This window comes from Hibiscus syriacus, unplaced genomic scaffold (assembly GCF_006381635.1).
Source record: "Hibiscus syriacus cultivar Baekdansim isolate YM2019G1 unplaced genomic scaffold, ASM638163v2 tig00110122_pilon, whole genome shotgun sequence".
NCBI classification, from domain to species: domain Eukaryota; kingdom Viridiplantae; phylum Streptophyta; class Magnoliopsida; order Malvales; family Malvaceae; genus Hibiscus; species Hibiscus syriacus.
In genome coordinates this window covers 1,301,543-1,324,840 of record NW_024062598.1, presented here as the reverse complement: position 1 = coordinate 1,324,840, position 23,298 = coordinate 1,301,543, and the positions used below count along the sequence as shown (strand labels likewise).

The window sequence follows — 23,298 nt, the reverse complement described above, 5'->3', positions numbered from 1 at the left end:
GACATACTTATGTGACAGTTAACAAAATTGATATAATTATATATTTGATCCTCAATACTTTTACATTCAATCAATTTTGTCACAATTTTAATTTTATTTAATAAATTAATCATCCAATCAGGAGGTGACACGTGTAAACATATGATCATGTCACATCTCACATCTAATACATGTCAACTCATGATTGGATATTTTTACATAAATTTTAATTTATTTAATTAAATTTTATCTAATCAAATGGTGATATGTGTTTGAAGGGTTTAAACCTAGGTCACTTGGCTTGAAGAAGAACACCCAAGCTAGTGGGTCAAATGCTTCATTTGATTAATTATTGCAACAAACTTTATTTATCTTATAATATTATTAATGATAGAAGAACAAATAAATAAAATCATTCAAATGAGGATGCAAACCTAAAACAATTATAAAATATAAGAGCTCATAAATCAATTAAACAAATAGAATATTTCTATAATTAAATATATTATATGTATTATAAACAATATTTAATACAATATTTAAAATTTAAAACAAATTTATTATTTTTAAAATTTTAAATTATATTCAATATTTTATACTTATGTTTATAATATTATATTTATTTTTAGAAATATAAACATGAAAAAAATACTGATTTTGATTTAGAAATGTAAAAAAACAATATATTAAAATCTATTGAATTTAATTTAAAAATGTAAAAAATATAAATTTATTTGAAATTTTAAATCTGGTATTAAATATTTTTTATAATATATATAATCTATTTAATTATAAAAATATTATATTTGTTTAACTGATTTAGGAACTTTTATATTTTATAATTGATCTATGTTTGAATCCTCATTTGAATGATTTTTTTTCTTTATTTTTCTAACATTAACAATATTATAAGATAAATAGAATATGTTACAATATTTAACCAAATGAAGTATTTGCCTAGTGGCTTGGGTATTCTTTTTCCAACCAAGTGACCCAAGTTTATTTAAATCCTCAAAACGCAAGTTATCTTTAATTTATTTTCTATCAAATCAGGAGATGAAACGTGTCATCATTTGAATGGATAAAAAAAATTTAATTAAATAAATTAAAATTTATAAAAAAACCTCCAATTGAAAGTTGACATGTGTTAGATGTGACATATGTCATAATCATATGTTGACACATGTCACCTCTATATTGGATTGGTTAATTTATTAAATAAAATGAAAACTATGACCAAATTGATTAAATGAACTATTATTGAGAATCAAAATATGTAATTATACCAATTTTGTTAACTGTCACATAAGCACTTCCATTAAATGTTAAAGGCATGTGATTATATTGGAACCAATTAAATAGTTAAGTGATCATATTGGCTTAATTTTGAAAATTGTGGTGATATTGACACTAACCCCATAGTTGGGTGATCATTCAAGTACTTTACCCAAATTTAATGTGAGATGATACACTATCTTTCAGGATTGTATTTATTAGGATTAGAATCGAAACATATTTAGTTTATTATTATTTTATTCCTAAGTTTCTTAAGACTTTTGGAACTTCTCTCCTATATAAAGGAGACTCCATTCACCATTGTAAATTAGATTTCTTTGATTAATAATATAATTTGAGTACGCTTTTGCAAGTTTTAATTTCCTTGTACCTTCGAAGCATTCTTCATCATTAAGTTCTTCAAGTTCTTCGTGAGGAAGATCTTCACACTCTGATTTTCCTTCTCATTGCGATTAGGAGGGTTGATTAGAGCCAATTATCAAGTTTGCCTAGTCATTGCTGCTAGGAGGGTTCGTAAGACAACTATCTATTAGTCACCATCATCTTCGTCGTCGTCAAATCACCATTATCCCCTATCACGACCTAAACCCTAATTTTGGCTAAGTATTCATATCTTTATTCATTCATTGTCTTTGTTTATCTTCTTTATCTTTCATTTATCTTCGTTATCTTAATCTTCATTTTCATAATCTTAATCTTGTGTTCTTATCTTAATATTCTAGTAACTCCTTCCCATTCAAAACTATAGATTACGAAAATAATCTAATTTGTCCTCCATTTCGTTCTTTGATTGAGTATAAACCCTAGACTTGATTTTTTTTTTTGCTCAGCAACCAAAAAATTTTATTTCATTTTCAAGGTAAAATAAATCCCCAACTTAGAGCCTCATTAAAAACCCCCCTAATCCTAAATGGGGGAAAAGAGTACTCCAAAGTTAAGGAAACAGGTCATAGTACAAAAACGAGTTACACAAAATATTTTTATCACTCCGCTAGACTTGATTATTCAACTACGAAAAACTTTCATCACTCTGCTACCATCTCCTATAAAAGATGTAAAAAAGATCATCGGTTGTTCAATTGCCATGTAAACCACGATTTGAGAATCTAGAGCCACTATTCTTTAGGATTTTGTTCAACAAAATTGACTTATGAATGGCTGGCAAAGACCGGAAATCACGACGGCGACTCATCTAAACTTTGTCTTGCTCTAGTGAAGGTCCCTATTCTCCCAAAGATAAAAATATTTGGATGGGGTATTTAAAACGAAGCAATACCCATTGGCTCCAAACTCCATGCAGGAGGCTTAGATGAAGAAAATTGTATACTCTGTGCTATAGCAGAAGAAACTCCAATCCATGCTCTCCATGATTGCTCGTATACCACAAAAGTTCTTTTTTACACCATATGGGATGACAAAATCTTCAACCACTCTCTTTTTACATGCAAAGATTGGTTAAATAATATAATTGACTTCATTCATGAAGATCATTTTGCTCCACTACTTGTTATTTTATGGAATATATGGAACACGAGGAATAAGCTGAACCACAAGGACACCTCATTACCGCTAAAAATAGTCCACAAACATGCAAAATTGTTGCTCTATGACCTCAGAACTGCTACTGTCTCTAGTAGATCAATAAACATTCCAGATCTACACTGCTAGAAGCGTCCACCAGAAGGTTTCATGAAGATAAATATTGATGGACCATGACAAGCAGATTCCAGAGAAGAAGCTGTAGTGGTTTTCTAGAAAATATCACGCCTTGTGGGCGGCGACCACGTGAAACTGTTGAGGCTCAAGCGTTTTTACTCTGCTGAAACTGTTGAGGCACAACCATTTACAAAAGGAATCAACTTAGCTATTTAAAATGGTTGGAAGGTAGTTATCATTGAGGGAGATGCAAGGAATATTGTCCTCAAGTTGGTCAACTCATCTCTAGACCTCTTCATCCTTGGTTTCCATAAAAAAGAAGCACAGACTTCACTTGCTTTGAACCCTAGTTTTAAAGTAGTCTTCACACGTAAAGTAGCAAACACAGTTATTCATATCTTTGCCCTCTGATCTTTAAATTGTTCATCTATTTGGTTTATTTGAGATATCTCGAGTTCACTACATCAAAACAAGTCTTCAACGGCATTTTTTATACCTATAGTGGCATTTAAATGCACAGCTAAAAAGATCCCGGCAAGATAAAATGTCACAAGAAGCGCCATTAAAACAAACGTCGCAAATGTTAGCGGCGTTTGTGGAACTAAAACACCGCAAAAGGTTAAGTCATTTAGCGGTGTTTATGGGACAAACGTTGCTAGAGGTTATGATATATAGCGGCGTTTTTGAAAACAAAACTCCGCCAAAGGTTTTGTTATTATTGGCGTTTATTGAAAAAATGTCGCTAATAGTTATGATATGGAGTGACATTTGGAAGGAAATGCCACTAAATATTTTTTTTTGGGTAAGCCAAGATGATTACAAGGTAGTAACTATTCTAAATACTCTCAACCATTTGACAATGAACGCAATCACCCTGTTGCGGTTGCTAGTGCTAGAACTCGTGATCTTTAGGAACAACAATTATTCCTTTAATCACTGAGGTAAGTTGGCTCATGCAAACATCATTAAAGTTTAGATAAAATAGTGACGTTTAGATAAAATAGTTATGTACTTGCCTTTAACGATGTTTGTTGAAAAAAAAGTCACTAAAGTCCTGTCTTTAGCGGCATTTTCTGCAAAATGCCACTGTATATCTTTCTATTGTGGCGTTCTCTTTGTAAAGGCCGCTAAAAGTGACACTACAAGTCTGTTTTGTTGTAGTGGTTGTATCTCAAACCTTGTTATTTTAGATACAGTAAATAACTAAACATTCTTATCCTAAAAAAATGTCTTAATGTGATTACAATATTGTATATGTTCAGAATTTTTTAATGGTTGACAACATACATATCCTCAAATGTAACTCCGATGAAACCTGAAACCCGACACCCCAAAGCTTAACTCTAAGCCCTAAAAGTTTTTAACAAATTTGAGTGACTCTCTAGCAACATTGTGGTCAACTAGAGAAAGGCTCATCAAGATCTTTCTAACAGTATATGCGACAGTTCGCTTGGTTGAGTAATTAGGTACTTGAAACAGTTAGAAAAGAACAAAAAAATACTTAATTAAATTGCATGAGACTAAATCATATGTTTATGTTGCTGTGATACTCCCCATTCATTAACATCATAAAAGCCTGTTTATTATTTGGTTTCTAAACAGAGAAAGCTCTTCTAGCTCAAGGAGATGGTAAGTGGTTGAGCTAGTATGTGGTGGTATATGCTTATACAATTTAAAGATTCATTATACAGCTAGAAAATCATGTTCCTTCTTGTGTTCAATTGAATTTTATATCCAATGAGCGATGCTATAAACAATGATTCACTCATCTATATCACAACCACTAACTATGTTTGCGCATATGCTATATGCTACATTGAGATGGTGCTTTCATGGATACTGTTTGATTTGGTGAACCAGAAGCCTGCACCAAATATAAGCGACAGCACGGTGTTCCATCGTCCGGGTGAGTTTCTACCGACCTTGGCAAATTCCGGAGCTTATTGAACAAGTTCAATGGATCGTGCATGAGGCCAAAATGTGCATCTGGATCGCCTATTTGTGAAAGCTTAACATGAGAAAATCCTATAGATGGCAGGAGATGATCAGGCCAATCACTATAGAAATGGAAGGTTGAACTAGAGAGTGTTGTCGATGCTTTATTCATGAAGTCTGCTAAGAGAACGGTATGGGTGAGGGTACACTTTTCGCCTACGATCTTCAGTACTTGCATAGCTTGAGAATTCGAGAGGTAGTAGATGATACCTTCTAGAACCCACACTGTATTCTTTTCCAGCACAAACCCTGAGATCTGTAGCTTTTCGAGCCAGTCATTCTCTCTAATGTCAGCTGCTACTCTTCTTAAGGACTTTGCCATCAACCGAAGATGTTCCGTCGAATCCAGAGCCTCCTCAAGAAGAGCAGCTTTCACTTGCAGGACTTCGGGGAAGTCTACTTCAAACACATCACTCTCCTTCAAACAGCTTAAACGATATGCCCTGGAGTCCATTCCTGCAAATGATGACAATGCATTTTTATTGTAAAACATGTCCAGTTTTTTAGAATTGTAATGTGTTCCAATCATTTAATTTCCCTTTTCGTTAATAGGGAGCTTGTTCTGTTTTTCAGAATTGGGGAAAAACTTACAAACCTACTCGAGGTACATATTTCCAGTTTTTCATAGACTGTATAATCGTCTCGAAATTTGTTAAATTTTTAGCCATTACTTCTGATGGTTGAGCAGCCTAGTTCAGAAACTATCAATGTGACAACAGGATATAAACCAAGGCTATGGGTATCTTATAACATGAATGCTGTAAGTATTGCAGAGTAAACATAGGCTTGAGTCCGAGTGATTACTAACCAGCACCAAGGAGAACAACTTGAGCTGCCCCACCCAAGGAATCAAGAACAGCTTCAATCTTGGAATCAAACCAAAGGGTTCGAACGGCAAGGATGACTCCCGAAATTTCCCGAGCATTGTTGTGGCGATCTTTCATGATCTTCTCATGAAGGTTTCTTAGGTACGTTTCTCCAGCAAGCACATGTGCAAGAGGGTCATGAATGACATGCTTCCACAGGGCTCTCACGGCTGCCGTTTGGCATGCTGACTTCTTGAGGAAATCCCACTCGTTCACAATCTTGGTATAGAGTTGTCGAACTGTTTCCGTAAACAACAAGTGTGGAAGCTTTAGCTCCGGTTCATGGTCTTCAGGGAAGGCATTTCCTTGTTCAGAACGGTCCATACCAAAGAATAGGGGGAGTGAAGGAGATAATGCATGAAACATATATTAATAAGAAAAAGGGATCATGGGAGAAGCAACAAGTGTTGTGCAGGGGATAAGAAAAGAGAGCCACACATAAAAACTAACCTCTAAGACAACTGTTCTATCTCAGCATGCCTTAATGAAAAAGAAGGATTCCACGACCACGAGTGTTAGCCATTTCTTTCACCTTAGTTTCTACTTTTCATTGTGTGTCCTTATGAGTACGAAAAGCAGCAGCAATGACCACATATTACATGTGAGATGGTGGCGGTAAGTCCCCACTTGAATAAAAATAAGGCCAAACTCACGTAATTATCGGCTTATTAACAAGCATATCAATTCTTTTTTCAAAAATATATAAATACTTCACCTAATATTATTATAAATATATCACTTTAGTTTTTAAATTGAAATAAACATGTAATGCAATCTAATGTAGAAACATTTTTAGTCCCAAAAATTATATATTTTATTAATTTTATCTTAATTTAAAATATTTTAACAAATTTAATCATTTGTATCTAAAAATTCTATTAATTTAGTTTTTTTAATGCCGTCAAACAAAACAATCCCATCATATCAAAAATAATAATTGAATAATTACATTCAGCCATAAAGTAACAAGTTACCTTAAATTTTACGGTAAAGAACGCAAATGATCCATCGATTATAAGATATTATTTTATTAAGTCTTTTGACTATTAAAAGTTAAAAAATGGTCACTCGACTATGGAGTATTGTTTTGTTGAGTCCCTAAAAGTCACAAAATGGTAACACGACTATTTATTATGTTCGAAACTTGTCCTTTTTAGTTAAAAATAGATGATATTCTGAGTTGAACGTTAACATGTTAAATGTGATATGATAAAATTTGATCCCAAAATCTCAAACGACTATCATATTTCAGTCATCATGTTAACGTCGAGCTTAAACAACCACCAATTTTTAACAAAAAAGGACAAGTTTAGAACATAATAAATAGTCGGGTAATCATTTTGTAACTTTTAATAGTTAAAGGGCTGAACGAAGCCACACTCCATAATCAGACTATTTTGTAACTTTCAATAGTCGAGGGACTGAATAATAGTACCCTATAGACGAGGACCATTTACATTTTTTACCCTAAAATTTATTATATTAAGATAACAACAAAAAACTTCATCCCTTTAGTGTTTTTTTCTATTTTTAAAATTATCTCATTCAAAATGTTCTACAATAACACTTATATTTCATTTTTTACTCTTATATATCTCACTCTTTTACATATATTAAAATAAATCAATCAAATCTATCAATAAACTTTTAGAGATAATTTTATCATTTTTCTTGATCAAATATATCTCCTAAAACTATGTGCATAATCAATATAAGACAAATTATGGAATTGTTATAATATTTCTAGTATAAGAATTAACAATTTAGGAGATGAATAAATATTAAAATAATGATAAAATTTTTAAATATAAAAAATTAGATTTATAAAAATATTTTAAATTATAATTAAATTAATAAATTTTAATACTAAAATTATTATTGTATCAGATTATAGATAAATTTTCATAACAAAATGATTTATTTATAAATTTTTAATATATATATATATATAAACTCATAATTAAATTATTTTGTGTGTAATTTATCCTAAAACTAAAGCTGTCTAGCTAAAAATAGATAAATGGGCCATGTTCAATTTCAGATCAGATATGCTCTTGTCTTGACACCAAAAACACTGTTGTTGTTTTGTTCTCCGAAATTTAAGGCGAGGGATGTTTTGGGTTTATGCGTTACCAAAGAACAGTTTGTTCAGATATTAATACATTTTTTCCTCGAACTTAATCTTCAAGAATTATATGAATTGAGCTTTTTAACGACGAAAAACTTAGATGTCAAACTTATCAAATTTATTTGTTCAAGTAAAATTAATTTAAAATTCTAATATTGGTTGGAATTTGGAAAGAGGATTTGAGTAATGGATAAATTATACATATGACCATTTAATTATTTAATTGTTCCAATCAAATCATCTGCTATTAATATTTAACACAAACGTTGACGTGTTAGTTAGAAAATTTGCATAATTATATATTTAGTTATTATTTGTAACACCTATCTCCCGTATACCATTCCTTACACAAGATAAGGATGTCACATCACTTTAAAAATAATGTTTGTCATTTGAAAACCTGTAAAATTTTGTTTCAATTTGATTAACCACAAAATAGGATATTTTGTAAAATCAACATACTAAAATCTTCACTTAATTACATTACAAAATGTTTACCATAGTTTAATTACACGCCAACTAAGTTCTTAAATTGAATAAGATTGTTCTACCGTTACTGATGAGAGTCAACCTTATCTCATGATACCCACTGCTACTGCTGCACTCCTTACTCAAATTATCTCCATTTATTACCTACGCGTGGAAACAACACACATTAAGTATTTACTTAGTGAGACAATAATATTATAAAGTAACCTTTTTGGTATATATTTAAGTATGTCCTTTTTATTTATTTTGTACTACATCGTATATTCCTTAAGGATTCAATGATCCTCCTCATTCACTGTATTTCATTCACAATTATCTTAAGTATTTTAGTATGCCTAGCATACTCATCTTTCTCTATATTTTTCTTCAATCATTTATCTCTTTAGTCCTAAACCTTTTTTTTATTGATAGCATCCAAACATTCTTATAATACACTCTTATATCATTTCCATTATGACATTCTTTCATGCTTTTATACACTATTATACATTTCATTTATGGCATTTTTTTCATGTCTTTTATGTTCTGTTTGCGTTTTCCTTTATAACCTCCATTCATACTAATTATGCATTGTTGTACATTATATATATATATCATCCCTTTATATCACTTCTGCACCATTCATATCACAATACAATAAAATTCCTTTATTCTCTTACTCAACAGTGTTTAACCCTTCCTATGACTGGCATAATTGACACGTCTCTGCCAATTGCACAATTAGACCATTATTCTTTTACTCAATGTTACTTAACCGTTCATCTATCTGGCATAACTGACACATTTCTGTTAATTACAGTTAGGCAATTTCATCTTTTATTTGGAATAGTTTCTATTCTAATACTTACTTTTAATATCAATTAACTCTATTTTAATTTATTATAAACCTTATACATTCGCACCCTTAGTGCTCACATGGTAAATTACCAGCTTCTTATTTTTGTTCATTTATTAAGATGCACATGTAGTGCTTATACCGTTATTTCTCAACTATTCTATAATCTATGTGGTTGATATACCCATTACCAATATAAAGATCCATTTTTCTTATTATGAAATTCTTATGTTTATACACATATATTTCTTAAACGAAAACTCATGCACTTAATATATTGAAATTGTTGCCAGGATTCTTTCTTTTCGTTTGTAACCTCCATTTATGTTTATAATACATCATTATGCATTTTAAACTCTAACAACTTTTCTGTTTATAATGCACCCATATGCATTTCAACTATAGTATACTTTTAAGTTGATCATGTACCCATATACATTTCAACTTTGGCATACTTTCATGCCAATAACGCACCCATATGCATTATTCTGTTATACTGATAATGTACCCATATACATATCAGTTAAGGCATCATTTCATGCCACTAATGCATCCTTTCATGCATTTTCAATTATGGAATCCGCTCATGCCTTTATGCATCCTTTCATGCATTTTTAATTATGACATCCGTTTATGCCTTTATGCATCATTTCATGCATTTTCAATTATGGCATCCGTTCATGCCTTTATGCATCCTTTCATGCATTTTCAATTATGAAATTGATTTAGAGCAGTTCATACTCTAAAACTTATTCATAATTTTCTTTTTATATTTATAAGATATCATAATCAATATTATAACACACACACACACTCACACACACACACACACACACACTCTCTCTCTCTCACACACACACACACACACACACATACACACACACATATATATATATATATACTTTAAACAAACTAAATTGAATATTCATCATCTCTCATACTTATAATAAAGTACTCTCCTTGCTATGTATCCAAAACTTAAGGCTGATTGCTCCAGTATTTTTGCCTTTACCCTTGGTTTCAATCTATACCACATTCATTACATACATGCATAATATCAATTGTTAGTGTATTTCCTAACAATTATAACTTAAACATTAATCAAAATACTTAATATTAACCTTTCTCCAACAATATTAGCCCAACTTAACATTTCTAGCCTTTCAGTATCAATACCCCTACCCTGGTATCGATACTACTCTATATGGTATCGATACCCCCTTCTAGTATCAATACCAAAATTAGCTTCGATGTAGTATGGTATCGATACTCTCACCATGGTATCGATACCACTATGCTATGGTACTGATACCCCCTTAAGTATCAATACCAAAATTAGATTCGATGTTTACAAGTATCGATACCACATTGTTTGGGTACAGATATTGATTGAATCAGTATCGATACCTCTCATATAATTTAGCCAAATTTTTGCCTATAATATCGATACTGTTCTATAGGGTACCGATACCCCTACCCAGATTTTACAGTTTTCACCCGAAATTTACCCAACTTTGGGCCAATTTTCATTTCCTTTACCCCTAATAATACTATATAACACTTCTCTACTTAACTCTACTAACTTTCCTTCATTTAGATACTTAAAACATCTAGTATCTCTCAAATACATTTGATTCTTATAATCATACCAAAATTTCCAACTTGTTTTCAAACTCATTCTAGACTTCTAATCTTTCATTTACCTCATTGACAAGTCAATTTTACCAATAACCATCCATAAACCCTCATATTTCAACATATCATTATAAAACCCATTTCTAAATTCTCTTTTATTTCCCTTATCTCGTTGTTTTAATCCCATTTAAACATTCATTAAGCTTCTATCATGCTCAAGGTTTCAATAACCAACCAAAATCTAAAGAATCAACTAACAATTTCAAAACTCACCTTTGTTATGGGGGAAGAGCCTTTCCACGGGGAAGAAGAGAAAAGAGGGAGATAGCTTACTTTCCTCTCTCTTTTCCCCTTTTAAATCCCTAATAGGGATATATTTTAATTCATTTTCCTCTTAAAAGACCAAAATACCCTCTTAATTTATCTATTGTCACAAATTAGCCTTAACACTATTCCAAATCATTTCCTTAATCTTTTACCATTTAATCAAATAAATCATCACTTTTTAAATATTTTCAATAAAGTCACTTACATGATAATTGGGGTATTACATTATTACTTACATATTCTATTAATTTATTCTTAATTTTGATTTACTTCAAAATCATTAATCTTTCAATCTGTGGTGTCACATGTGAACAAATTATTATAACATATTTCATTAGTGACACATGTAACACCTGACTGAATAACATTTCTTAATTAATTTTAATATTTTAATTGAATAAACATTCCCTTTAAATAGGTGACAATTCGAATGGTGAAAAAATTTATTCAATAACATATATATCAAAACATGATTCAATAGCATATATATAAAAATACCAAAACATACTTCAAATATATATATATGAATATGATCCACTTACATAATATAAATTTCTTTTAGTTTTATACAAATTTAGAATTGTTGGATGAGCGGAAATATAAGGTTGAGATTAACTTTTTGTTTTTCTTTTAGTGAATATTTTTCATTTTCTACTATTAATCTTTGTCGTCTATTTCTATTCATCTACCAATCCTAGATCTATATAAAATTAAAAAAATACAACATATAACTGGATAATATTTTTCTCAACAATAAATCATGCAATAAGATTTTTATTAGAAAGCATACATTTAATTAGTACAAACATGTTAACAAAATTTTTAGAGTATATGGTTAAAAGTTCTCAGTTGATATATTCATTTTCTCTTATGTTATGAATTCAATCATTGGGCCTCAAAACTTAGAGGCCACACACATGAATATCATATAGGTATGTCCATGTATAATATTTATGCACTAACGATATTTAGGTTCGAAGGGAACATAAGCTTTCCATTTGACTTTCGAGAAAATGACAGAGAAAGCTGTAAGCAAATATTTTGACAATATCTTCAATCATTTTCATGATGAATTTTAGTGAATGAAACCTCATAGACCCCTCATAATTTTAATTTTGACAAATTAATCTTTATTATAATAATACATATTTTTTGTTGTTCTTTCGGTTTCAAGGTTTCACCTTGACTAATCTAGACCGACACGATTCGTACACCTGGCGTTAGTGGGTAAGTCTCACAGTAGATATTTTCTTCATACACAAGAACTGGATCTCGAAACATTGCATAAGCGATATTAAGCTGGTTATCACTTGAACCAACCTCTATTGGTATAAAATATTTTAGGGACTCTTTTTTAAAAGTAGCACATGACCTTCACATCAAGATTCAATATTAAAAAGAAATTCTCTTTCTACCTTCCCAAAGTAAAAAATATTTAAACAAAATTAGTATAAACGTATTTTGTCGTTGTTGAGATTTTTGAACTTTATTTCAATGCTTAACCTCATAAAACATGGACAAAATTATATACTACATAATATTGTAAAATATTCGCGACTAATTTTTGGATAATTAAAAGTTGAAGAAATATCGAAACACTTATTTGACTAGTCAAATTAGAGAATAATTTTTTTTTTCTAAAAGTCTAAAACTTAGAAATATCAATTCATATATGATTTAACTGAGAAATTATAAATTCAAAGTGTACGACTTTTTCTAATCATATGATATTAGGTTGTGTGACAACTATACTAACAACTAAATGAACATAATAATTATAAATTTTGTAAAAAATATTTTTATGTGTAAAATACTTAATAAAAATTATAAAATTGAATCTAATATGATGTTTAAAAATAATAAAACATAATTTTAGATTTTGAAAATGATATTTTTGTTTTGCATAATAATATAATAATGGTTTAATATTAATTATAACTTAATTTACTTAAAAGTTAAATTAATCCACTATATATTAATTCAATATTATTTTATTACAATTTTAAATAATTATTGTAGTGAAAAATTTAATCTGATTTTTGAAAGGATAACCATAGGCATATTCTAGGCAACGTAAAAGACGACTTTCGTATACGCGCCAAATTCCATGGATTTCTGTTTTTATTAAATAATAACCAGAAGGTTTTACTTAAACAAATGAGTTTAATGACCAATCCATTAAATATTTATTATATTTTTTATTTTTAAAATTTTTACAACTTTGTTTATTCTTAATATTTTAGAATTGTTTTTTAATATAAAATTATGTATCTATTTTTATTGATGACTAGTTTAATCAAATTGAATGATATAGACATAGATCGAAAGATACAAGTGGAATAATCGTTTTCTTAGAAATTTAAATTTTTTATATATTTTAAATACTTTTATATTTATTACATAATAATATATTTCTATTCTCTTCTAATTTTGGAAATTTAATTTTTTTTCTAAACTTTATAATTATTTTTAACATAAAATTTTATATTCATGTATGATACATAAATTGTACATTCCACAACAAGCAAGAGGCATGTGTGGGAAGAAGATTGGTTGCTCCTTAAGGCAGGGGCAAAGACATCCTTCTCAAAATGACAACAGCCTCGTAATTGCAAACTCACTGCTTAATCGGATAAGATCTTCAGTCTCATACGTATATATTGTAACAATGCAAAGACAGCTCGTCTTCCTTGGAATATCCGGACTCCATCAACCATTAAAAAGAATCATCAAAAAAGGTCCCATAACTCACCCAGATTTATACTTTTGGCATAACCCATTTTGGAGGAGATAGCATACGAAGAACCCCATCACCCTAGAATTAAACTACCAAGAAAATCAAAGAGAAAAATTGCCCCTTTAGCTCCATACGTGTATGAACCTTTGAGGATTTAGAAAATCAAAAGCTTTAATCTCAGAGCCATTTGGGTGGTTACCATCTAGAAGAATTGGATTATTTGGCTTTTACGATGGAAGACAACATATAATTTTTACACAAGTTGGTATCTTTGTGGTTGGCTGGTAAGATTACCTTTTTCAAGAAAATGGGAAATTCCATTTTTTTCCTTCTTATTGGCGTTTCTGGTGCTAATTGTTTCTAGAGAAAATTGATGCTATTTACATGATTAAGTAGGCTGTGACACGTGTGTGTTTATTTGCCAATTGCCAGCTTCTTCTTAAAAAAACTTAATTTTTATCTCCAAATTTGCTCAAGAGTGAGCAAATGCTGCAATTTGATTATCTTGATTGCTTTGATTCCAAAGCATGGAGATAGTCAGATAGGGAAATTTCGAGCCTTGGGTTTTCGCTTCTGCTGGTGGGTACTTCTATTTCAATTTCCAGATAATGATCTATTGATCTTTGTTTTAAAATTCCCACTAGGTTTTCTTAATTGTTTTATGATTCTTTTTGAATTTCTGACAAGTACTAGAAAATCATTTCTATGATTATTTTGAAGAAAAAACTGAACATTTTTCTGATACTGTAACGTGTTTTCACAGGCAATTCTGTTGATATTTTGTGGCGTTGTGATGTTAGAGGGTTTCAGTGAGGATTAAGCTCTTAAATGGAGGGTCCATGTGATACACCAGGAAATGGTGACGTAGCAGATCGCCACCTTCAGATTATTAGGTACTCTCCATTCCAGCCCCGGTTTGGATTATCATCACTCTGGTTTGATTTGAGAGTGTTTTATGTTAGACTCAGCAATTTTCGAGTTGATGATTCCACTCCTGAATATCTAACTCTCAATCACACCCCGTTAGACCCTGACACCCTTTTGGAAGTTAATGGTACTCGAAACAACATATACTCTGATGGGGTCTCTTTACTTCTTAGAAGGGATAGGGTAGACAAGAAATCAAAAGAAGCCACCTTTGTTAGTACAGATAGTGTTAGGTTAACAGGGAGTGTGAAATTCAGTGTTGTCGATAGAAAGGATCTCATTCTCTGTGGTATATTGGAAATGTCTGGTAGTAATAGCTTCATTGGAGAATCGAAAAATCACGTAAAACGATGGAGTATGAATTGTAAATCGGAGATCACTTCTGGCTGTTGTTTCCTCAAGGATAAGCACGGTTCTTCTCCCGAATTATCATCACCAACGATTGAGGTTTATGTTACAGGTTGCTTCTCTGGAAAACCAATCATTTTGACCAAAACATTGCAACTCAATCACAGAAAGAAGCATAATAGGAAGGGCATGTTAGATGCAATCCCAGAATATGAGAGCACTGATTGCCTAAAAGATATGCCACCTCTGTCTGGACCCGATATGCAGGTAACCGGGCCTGAAAATTCAGTATTGAAATTTCATTTCTTTTATGTTCACTTTAGTTTATTGATTTAGAGGTATACTATGTTCGAGCAATGCTTTGATTCTGCATTTTAATCTTACATTTTAGCAGCAGATGTTCTGTATATTTAAGGAAGAACATTCATAGGCTTCAATGAAAGCGCTGTAGTCTGAAATTCGGTGACTTTTAGTTTTATGTTAGTTTTCCTGGCTGCCAACTATGCTTCCTGTCTTGAAACATGTATGTCTATGTCTTTGGTCCATACTTGCAAGATTTTTATGCTTTATCATATATATGGTGATCCTTACAATTACAATTATAGAACCAGATGTTCCTCTGCTCATCTCTAACTCGATATGCTCCTTCCCATCTGTAGGCAGCAGAGTACAGAAGCTACAAACACGAAAACTTTGAAGACTATAGAAACATTTACTGGAGGGGGACAGAGTGCATAGATGGTGAAGATGGCGAACTCTCGTGGTATAATTCAGGTGTAAGGGTCGGTGTAGGAATCGGTCTTGGCGTTAGTCTTGGCGTTGGTATAGGAGTTGGCTTGCTGGTTCGTACTTACCAAACAGCAACTAGAAAATTCAAAAGGCGACTTCTCTGAGTCCGTTCATCTAAATTTGCTATTACTGTCTGCTCCCTTGAGATCCAAAGGCTTCCCACAAAAGATGTTACCGGCATAGATGGTCGACACCAGATTTTGACGGAGTATAGTTGCCTTTAATTTGTAATTAGTTTGTTATATATAGTTTATTGCTGCTATTGAGAAACAATGATTATGAGGCTATACATTTACAAAGTGAAGTCTGTATGATTGGTATTTCCCTGTAAATAAACCAGTTTTTGTGAAGATTAGGATGTTGTCCGTTTTGGTTAGTAAAAATAGGAACCCAGAGAGTTTGAGCTCGAGCCGAAATCTAGTATAGTTATACTAGAAGACAGGCTGTGGACTAACTTGGGGTTTGTTTAGTGCGTCTTTTAAGTATGCTCAAGCAGGCAGAGGAGATAGTGACCGAGTGCTACTGTAAGAAGGAACGTACGTAAGATGTTATATTAGGAACGTACGTAAGATTTTATATTAATGTGTGAATTTGAATTTATAAATTTTAGAGGTGAATTTGAACTTATAAAATTTTAGAGACGAAAACATATTTTCAATAGAAAATATATAGAAAAAATTTAAAAATTTAGTAATTTTAAAATTTTAGAAGAGGCATTCACCCGTCCCGCCTAGGTTCATCCTTGACTCTAAGCTCCTTGATCTGCTTGTAATTTGCATGTTAAACAGCAAATGTTAGTCTGCTAAGCAACCTAAATCTAAAGACAGGGAGATCTTATTGATAATATTTACTGTCGTGGGACTTCACAATATAAGCAGCAGCAAAGGGAGACTTCACTGTTATAAATTCTAAACGACAGGCAATATAAAGCTTAAAGGGAGACTTCACTGTTATAAATTCTAAACGACAGGCAATATAAAGCTTAAAGGGAGACTTCACTGTTATAAATTCTAAACGACAGGCAATATAAAGCTTAAAGGGAGACTTCACTGTTATAAATTATAAACAACAGGCAATATAAAACTTAAGGGTGCAGCAATTCGAAAACAATTTAATCAGTTTCAGACATCTTTTTCATTCAATTGAAATTTTAAATTTGAAAAATTAATCAATTTAATAAAAAAAATTGTTATTGAATGTTATAATACTAAAATAACAGTTCATAATATTGATATGATTGTTTATAATGTAAATATAATAATTTATGATATTAATGATTTATGGTACTACAATATATGATGCGAACATTATAATTTATAAGTGAATGATGACGTGATGTTAATGTAATAATTTATATGTAAATGACGACATTGTAAATATAAAGAATATGATAAATATATTTAATAAAATTTAAAAAATTATATTTTAATGGATTTTTTAAGTTAAGATTTATTATTTTTAAGTTAACAAAAATTAAGTTTAAGAAATTATTTTAATGCGGGAGAGTTCCAATTTAATCTAATTGCGGCGCTCATATACAAGTTGCTTAAATACAACCCATTTTGTAATAAATTAATATTATTTAAGAGCATTATTATTTTCGGTAAAGTATTCAAATGGTCACTGATGAAAAAATACTATTTTATTAAGTCTCTCAACTATTAAAAGTTATAATACGATCCTCTGACTATAGAATGTTGATTTATTAAGTTTTCGACTATTAAAAGTTACAAAATGATCACCCGACTATTCATTATATTTCAAACTTATCCTTTTTCATTAAAAAATGAACGGTAGTTTGAGTTGAACATTAACCTGTTGACTGTGATATGATAAAATCTAATCCTAGAATCTCAAATCACTATCATATTCCAGTACGTTCAACTTAAGCAACATCAATTTTTTTAACTTGAGCTCAAGAATGACAAAATTTATATTCTTCCACTGCATATCATAAGTTTATTTACCCAAAATGGTATCCGTATGTAATGAAATTTCTACGCTTGATCTTGGCTCAAACAGAGCTGACGGTACGTTGACCGGATCTAGAGTTCCGACATCGTTAAAACATCACATTTTGCGTTGAAGCTATTGGATGACCTTTGGTTATGGTATGGAAGTAACGAATGTCTGCCTCTCGCAACTGGAGGGCCGCAAATCCCATGGTTGTAGGTAGGCATTTATCAATTAAAATCCGGAAAGAAGATTTTTAGTGTGTTTAATGTTGGAAAATAGATTGTTGTAAAACGAGACATTAGCATAAAATACCCAAACATAATGATAATTGCGTCATAGTATTAATCATTACCTTAGAAGTAAATTCGTCCTGACGTGTGTAGTCATCACTATGGACGAATGATTCTCCGAGATTAGCATAGCTTTCCAAATTTCATACACTCGAAAGATGGGGTGGACTTTGGTGGTACTTCTCTTCCCTCAACTCAAAACAACACTCAAGAATATTTTATGAAATCTAAAGAGTGTTTTTAAAGTAAACATTTGTTGAGGAATATCTCAACAGAATAAAATTACATACTATTTATAGGTTACATAGTGAGGACAAAAACGTCATCTTTAAAGCACAATTTAATACTAATTATAATAGAGTTAAATAACATTTTGAAATGAGTTATATTTTGAGCAATAACAAAATTTTCCCACTAATGCAAAATAATTCTTTCATAAAAAATAAGAGCATTGAAGTTAAAACACGAGAAGAGTAATAGCAAGATTAGTTGATAAAGCATTAGTGAACATCTTGAACTAGTAAATAGTGATAATGAGTAATTATCTTGGATAAATGAATGAATCCTGAACTTTCTAAGATTTGGGTGACTCATAACACAACTAACCCCTTTATCCATGGAAGTTTGCGATGTGTCTAAAAAGTATATATAACCCCTTTTTCTTATGATTCTAGTAAGTGAACTAGAAAATGACCTAACATTTTTCATAAAAGGTGGCTAATCATTCTCACTTATGTATGTTAGTTCATCAGGTTTATCTCAACATAAACCAACCGAATCAAATCTATGAAATAATTAAGAGCTTTTAAAACAAAGCAACCTTACAAAATATAAGTTGAATTTCTTCAAGTTCATATTAAATGGACCACCCAAACTCTAAAATAACAAATCATTACGAATAAATACTCAATTTCTTTAATCGGTAAATTCAGTAAGTCATTCTCATATACCCAAACTCTTGGAATTTAATTCTTTGCAATAGGACTACACACTCAACACTAGGTTATGACCTTATTAAGAGTAAATATTCAATCAAAATCGGTAAATTTGTCAATTCTTTCTCAGTAAGACCACCCAAAATTTGGGATATTAATTTATTATGAGCAATAACGTTCATCTTGTACTTATGCATTATCACAAGAATATGTAGGTAGAAATGCACACTATGAGTCTTTTCATGGTTTTGTTTGACCTTATTGAACTTGGATAACTAAGTTGGTATCCACCACATTGAACCTAGACTTATTTATTTTCTTTTTGAAACATACAATATGGTATAAAATTATATGTAATTAACAGTTTTGAAAACAATTTATAAACTGGAGCTCCGTGATACATAATTTAAAATTAAAATAGTACAAATTTAGAGTTGATAAACCAAATACATGAGTAATGTCCTATGAATACATATACCCACTAAAGCTATAATACGGTACTCTGAAGGAGATACTGGAAATCGTGCTATGACGGTGCTCTACAAATGACTTGAGTTACTATCTGGGAACGGAAAACATTCAAACAATGAGCTTGTAAAGCCCAGTTGTATAATCTATAATCTATAGAAGCATTATGAGTCTAAAAAACATAAGTATGCTAAAAACATGGTATTAAGTAATAGGTACATGCATGATCTTAATCTAGTGATACCTACTTTGGGTTTAACTGTCTTAACATTGAAGTATGAGTCTTACGCTTCCTTTAGTCTTATACTAAGGGCCTCGCCATGAGCACACCACTAATGATTCTCTAACCATAATGAATGTAACTGCTACGTTTGTCTAAATGTAACACTGACATTCATCTGCATTATCTAAATTCAACATTGCTAGTATTTTGTCTCACATAGCCATCAAACACTAGTTAACTGAGGGAACTCGGTGTCACAAAGCATCTTTGAAATTCCCACTAAGCTGTTGAATGATCTCCTGGTCCTCACAAAGAAATCAGGTAGACCATGGAGGGGGAACCAGATGTCACAAAGCATCGGTACAATTCCCGCTCAACTGAAACATTGGCTCGGTCTCACACAACCGTCAATCCAAGCTCTAAGGATATTTGTTGTACTAGAATGATGTAACTATACATGCTATATAAGGGCATAAAAGCCACACAATACTTACATCGTTAACCACTCCTTGCGAGTGTTCGATTCTTGCGCCCTAGTTAGCCCCTCAAGTGCTTCGTGCACTGAAAATGCCTCCCTAGGTCAGCTAAGGTAACCTAACTACACACTAGTGTAACTCCACACACTAAAGTGAGGCCAACACCTCATTAGATACTGTCTCGCTCGTTCTCATCTAGAACGTTATGGAAGGTTTATTAGTTTGTTACTTCTACTAGTTTATCAAACATCTCTATTCAGGTTATTCATTACTTAAGGACATTTTAGTCATTCTCTTCTTTAGAGAAGTGTCTACATGTTTTTGGATTTTACGATGATTGTTGTGTTTAGTATTCATTGTCTATAACACTCATTAGTTAGTCGATACTTGACTCGGGTTCATTACTGGGTACCAGTACTCTAATTGCTCTGATAAGTGCTTAATTTGGTTAATATTTTACTTTTAAATTACTCATTAATCATTAATTTTTGTGGCTTATTTGTTCGTATTGATTCATTTTCTGTACAGACGCTAGTTTTGGAAATTGCACTAAAAGGACAGAATTCTACAATTTTTTATTTATTTTCTAAATCAAAGCTAGATTAGTGGGCATGACTTTGGTAATGAAACATTTGACGAGGCGATGACGTCAGCACCTTCTAGAAGGTCCAGTCAGCTCTTCTAGAATAACGAATGGATCAGCCGCACGTTTCTACAATCCGGATTTAAAATAAACTCATGTTTTGGGATATTATTTTAAATATTATAATTTATCTTTGTTTTAGGTAGTTTAGTTTAAATAGCTTTAAGTGTTTTAATTAGGATTTAGGATATTATTTTATCTTATCCTTCTTTTAGGTATTTTAGTTTAAATAGTTTTAAGTGTTTTAATTAGGATTTATTTCTTTATTTTAGAAATTATCTTTAGCTTGTTTTTTAGGATTTTGAAGCTATAAATACCCTCTCAGGGTAAGCTAGAGACATAACTCTCACATCTGAGATTTAAATCTTCTTATTCTCTCTAGCTTTGCGCATATTTTTCTATTTTATTTTAAAATTTATTTTCAAAGATGTTAAGTATGACTTTGGTCATGTTTAGCTAATTTTCTTTTAAGCCGAAGGTTAAAGCGAAAGCTTAATTCCAAACGTGAGAATTGTATGGCATTTAAATCGCTTCGGATTTTTCTCTTTGTTTTCTAGGCTTATTTTTCAAATCAAAATGATTTTCTAAACCAAAAGTCGACGTTAGTCTGGATGTTATTATGGTTAACATGGGAAGTAGGATCAACTTATTGAAGAACATTCGACTTCCTGAACACACTTAGCAAAATTGTTTGCTAAGAGGAAACTGAGATCGAATCAATTATTGTTGAAACAACATAATTCGAGTCGGCAGCTTTTTGAACTTCATGTTTTAAGATCTACAATATTGTTGTTGCTTAGATTATCCCACAAACCAAAATTTAAGATTGCACTTGGATATTTGGTGTACAAATCATAGTCACAAGAATTTGTCCTTGTAGACAGGTAGTTGACGTGAATCTTGAAGTAAAGATCTGTTTCGATGATCCGAGGAATTTGAGGCAAAGCTGAAGTCTGAGGTTGTTTTTACCATAAGTTTTTTTATCCCAATCTCTTTTATTTATTTGATTGTTTATTTAATCATTGTCTTTCTCTTTAAACAGTTTTAAAAACCCCTTTTTATCTTTATTATTATTATAAAAAAGTATTATTTATTATTTTATTATTATTTTCCCCTTTTGAAACAAATTATAATTATTTATTTTATTTTATTCTAATTTTCATCTTTATCTGAAATTTATCTTCTTCTAAATCAAAAAAGAATTTTACTAAATTACAAATACCACAGTCATTGTGGATCGACCCTGCTTCTCTATACTACTATTCCGTTTCACTTATTAAGAAGCTATAATTATTTTGATAGCAAAACGACAGTTATAAAATTGGCGCCGTTGTCGGGGACTAATAGCAAGTACTGATTTATTTTTTTTTTTTTGATTTAAGACCAGAAGAAACCCAGGTGAATTAGCAGATCTAGACCCGAATATTAAAGCACGAGTACGAATGATCCACTCAAAAATACTTCGAGAAAAAAGAAAAAGACAAGAAGAACAAGAGAAGAGTTCAGAAACAGAATCAAACCCAGAGACAAACTCTGAAGCAGACACATACAACGAAGTTCAAATCTTGATGGCATAAGAAGAATAAACAATCCGAGAGCTAGCCTCAATCCTGTCTCTCAGACGCCATTATGCATCAATTTTCTTAGTGGCGGGACTCCGTTTCAGTTAAAGATGGGACTTATTCATCTTCTTCCCACTTTCCACGACTTTCCCACTGAAGATCCACACAAACACTTGTTGGAGTTCCACGTGGTTTGCACTAGCATGAAATCACAGGGAGTTACCGAAGATCAAATTAAATTGAGGGCTTTCTATTTCTCTTTAGCCGACTTGGCTAAAGATTGGTTATTTTATTTACCTCCGAATTCAGTTCATTCATGGGCTGACATGGGTCATATTTTTCTTGACAGGTTCTTCCCAACGGCTAAAGCAAGCGATTTATGATGAAGCATTCTTTCCATTCAGCAAAGGAGCGAAGAAAGTCTTTATGATTATTAGGAATGATTTAAAAAGCTTTGGGCACGTTGTTCGCAACACGGATTAAGTGAGCAAACGTTACTTCAATAATTTTATGAAGTTCTTTTACCAATTGAAATGAAAATGGTAGATGCTGCCAACGGAGGAGCATTAGTTAACATGACCCTAACAACAACAAGAGAATTAATTTCAACCATGGCAACCAACTCTCAATAGTTTTCAAGTGAACCCAACCGACGGGTTCACGAGATAAATATCTTTTCCCTTGAAAATAAGTTAGATAAATTAACTAAAGTACTTAATTCACTTGTTGCAAGAAATT

At 31.3% G+C, this 23,298-nt stretch overlaps 2 protein-coding genes across 5 annotated transcripts; one reads left to right on the top strand and one right to left on the bottom strand.

Moving 5' to 3' along the window:
- Window positions 1–4,721: 4,721 nt before the first annotated feature.
- LOC120215489 (putative S-adenosyl-L-methionine-dependent methyltransferase SCO7813) lies at window positions 4,722–6,133 on the bottom strand. Its single transcript, XM_039213163.1, has 2 exons — window positions 5,735–6,133; window positions 4,722–5,382 (listed from the first exon to the last, which is right to left on the bottom strand). The coding sequence occupies exons 1-2, from the start codon at window positions 6,114–6,116 to the stop codon at window positions 4,736–4,738; spliced, it is 1,029 nt and encodes a 342-aa protein (XP_039069094.1). The 5' UTR covers window positions 6,117–6,133; the 3' UTR covers window positions 4,722–4,735.
- Window positions 6,134–14,080: 7,947 nt separating this feature from the next.
- LOC120215517 (uncharacterized protein At1g01500-like) lies at window positions 14,081–16,423 on the top strand. Of its 4 annotated transcripts, none has more exons than XM_039213188.1 (3): window positions 14,081–14,227; window positions 14,707–15,485; window positions 15,878–16,423. In XM_039213188.1, the coding sequence occupies exons 2-3, from the start codon at window positions 14,772–14,774 to the stop codon at window positions 16,109–16,111; spliced, it is 948 nt and encodes a 315-aa protein (XP_039069119.1). In that variant the 5' UTR covers window positions 14,081–14,227; window positions 14,707–14,771; the 3' UTR covers window positions 16,112–16,423. The 4 variants fall into 4 exon arrangements, with proteins under 4 accessions (XP_039069119.1, XP_039069117.1, XP_039069118.1 ...); XM_039213186.1 differs by having other exon boundaries at window positions 14,081–14,522; XM_039213187.1 differs by having other exon boundaries at window positions 14,081–14,526; window positions 14,726–15,485.
- The last annotated feature ends 6,875 nt before the right edge of the window (window positions 16,424–23,298 follow it).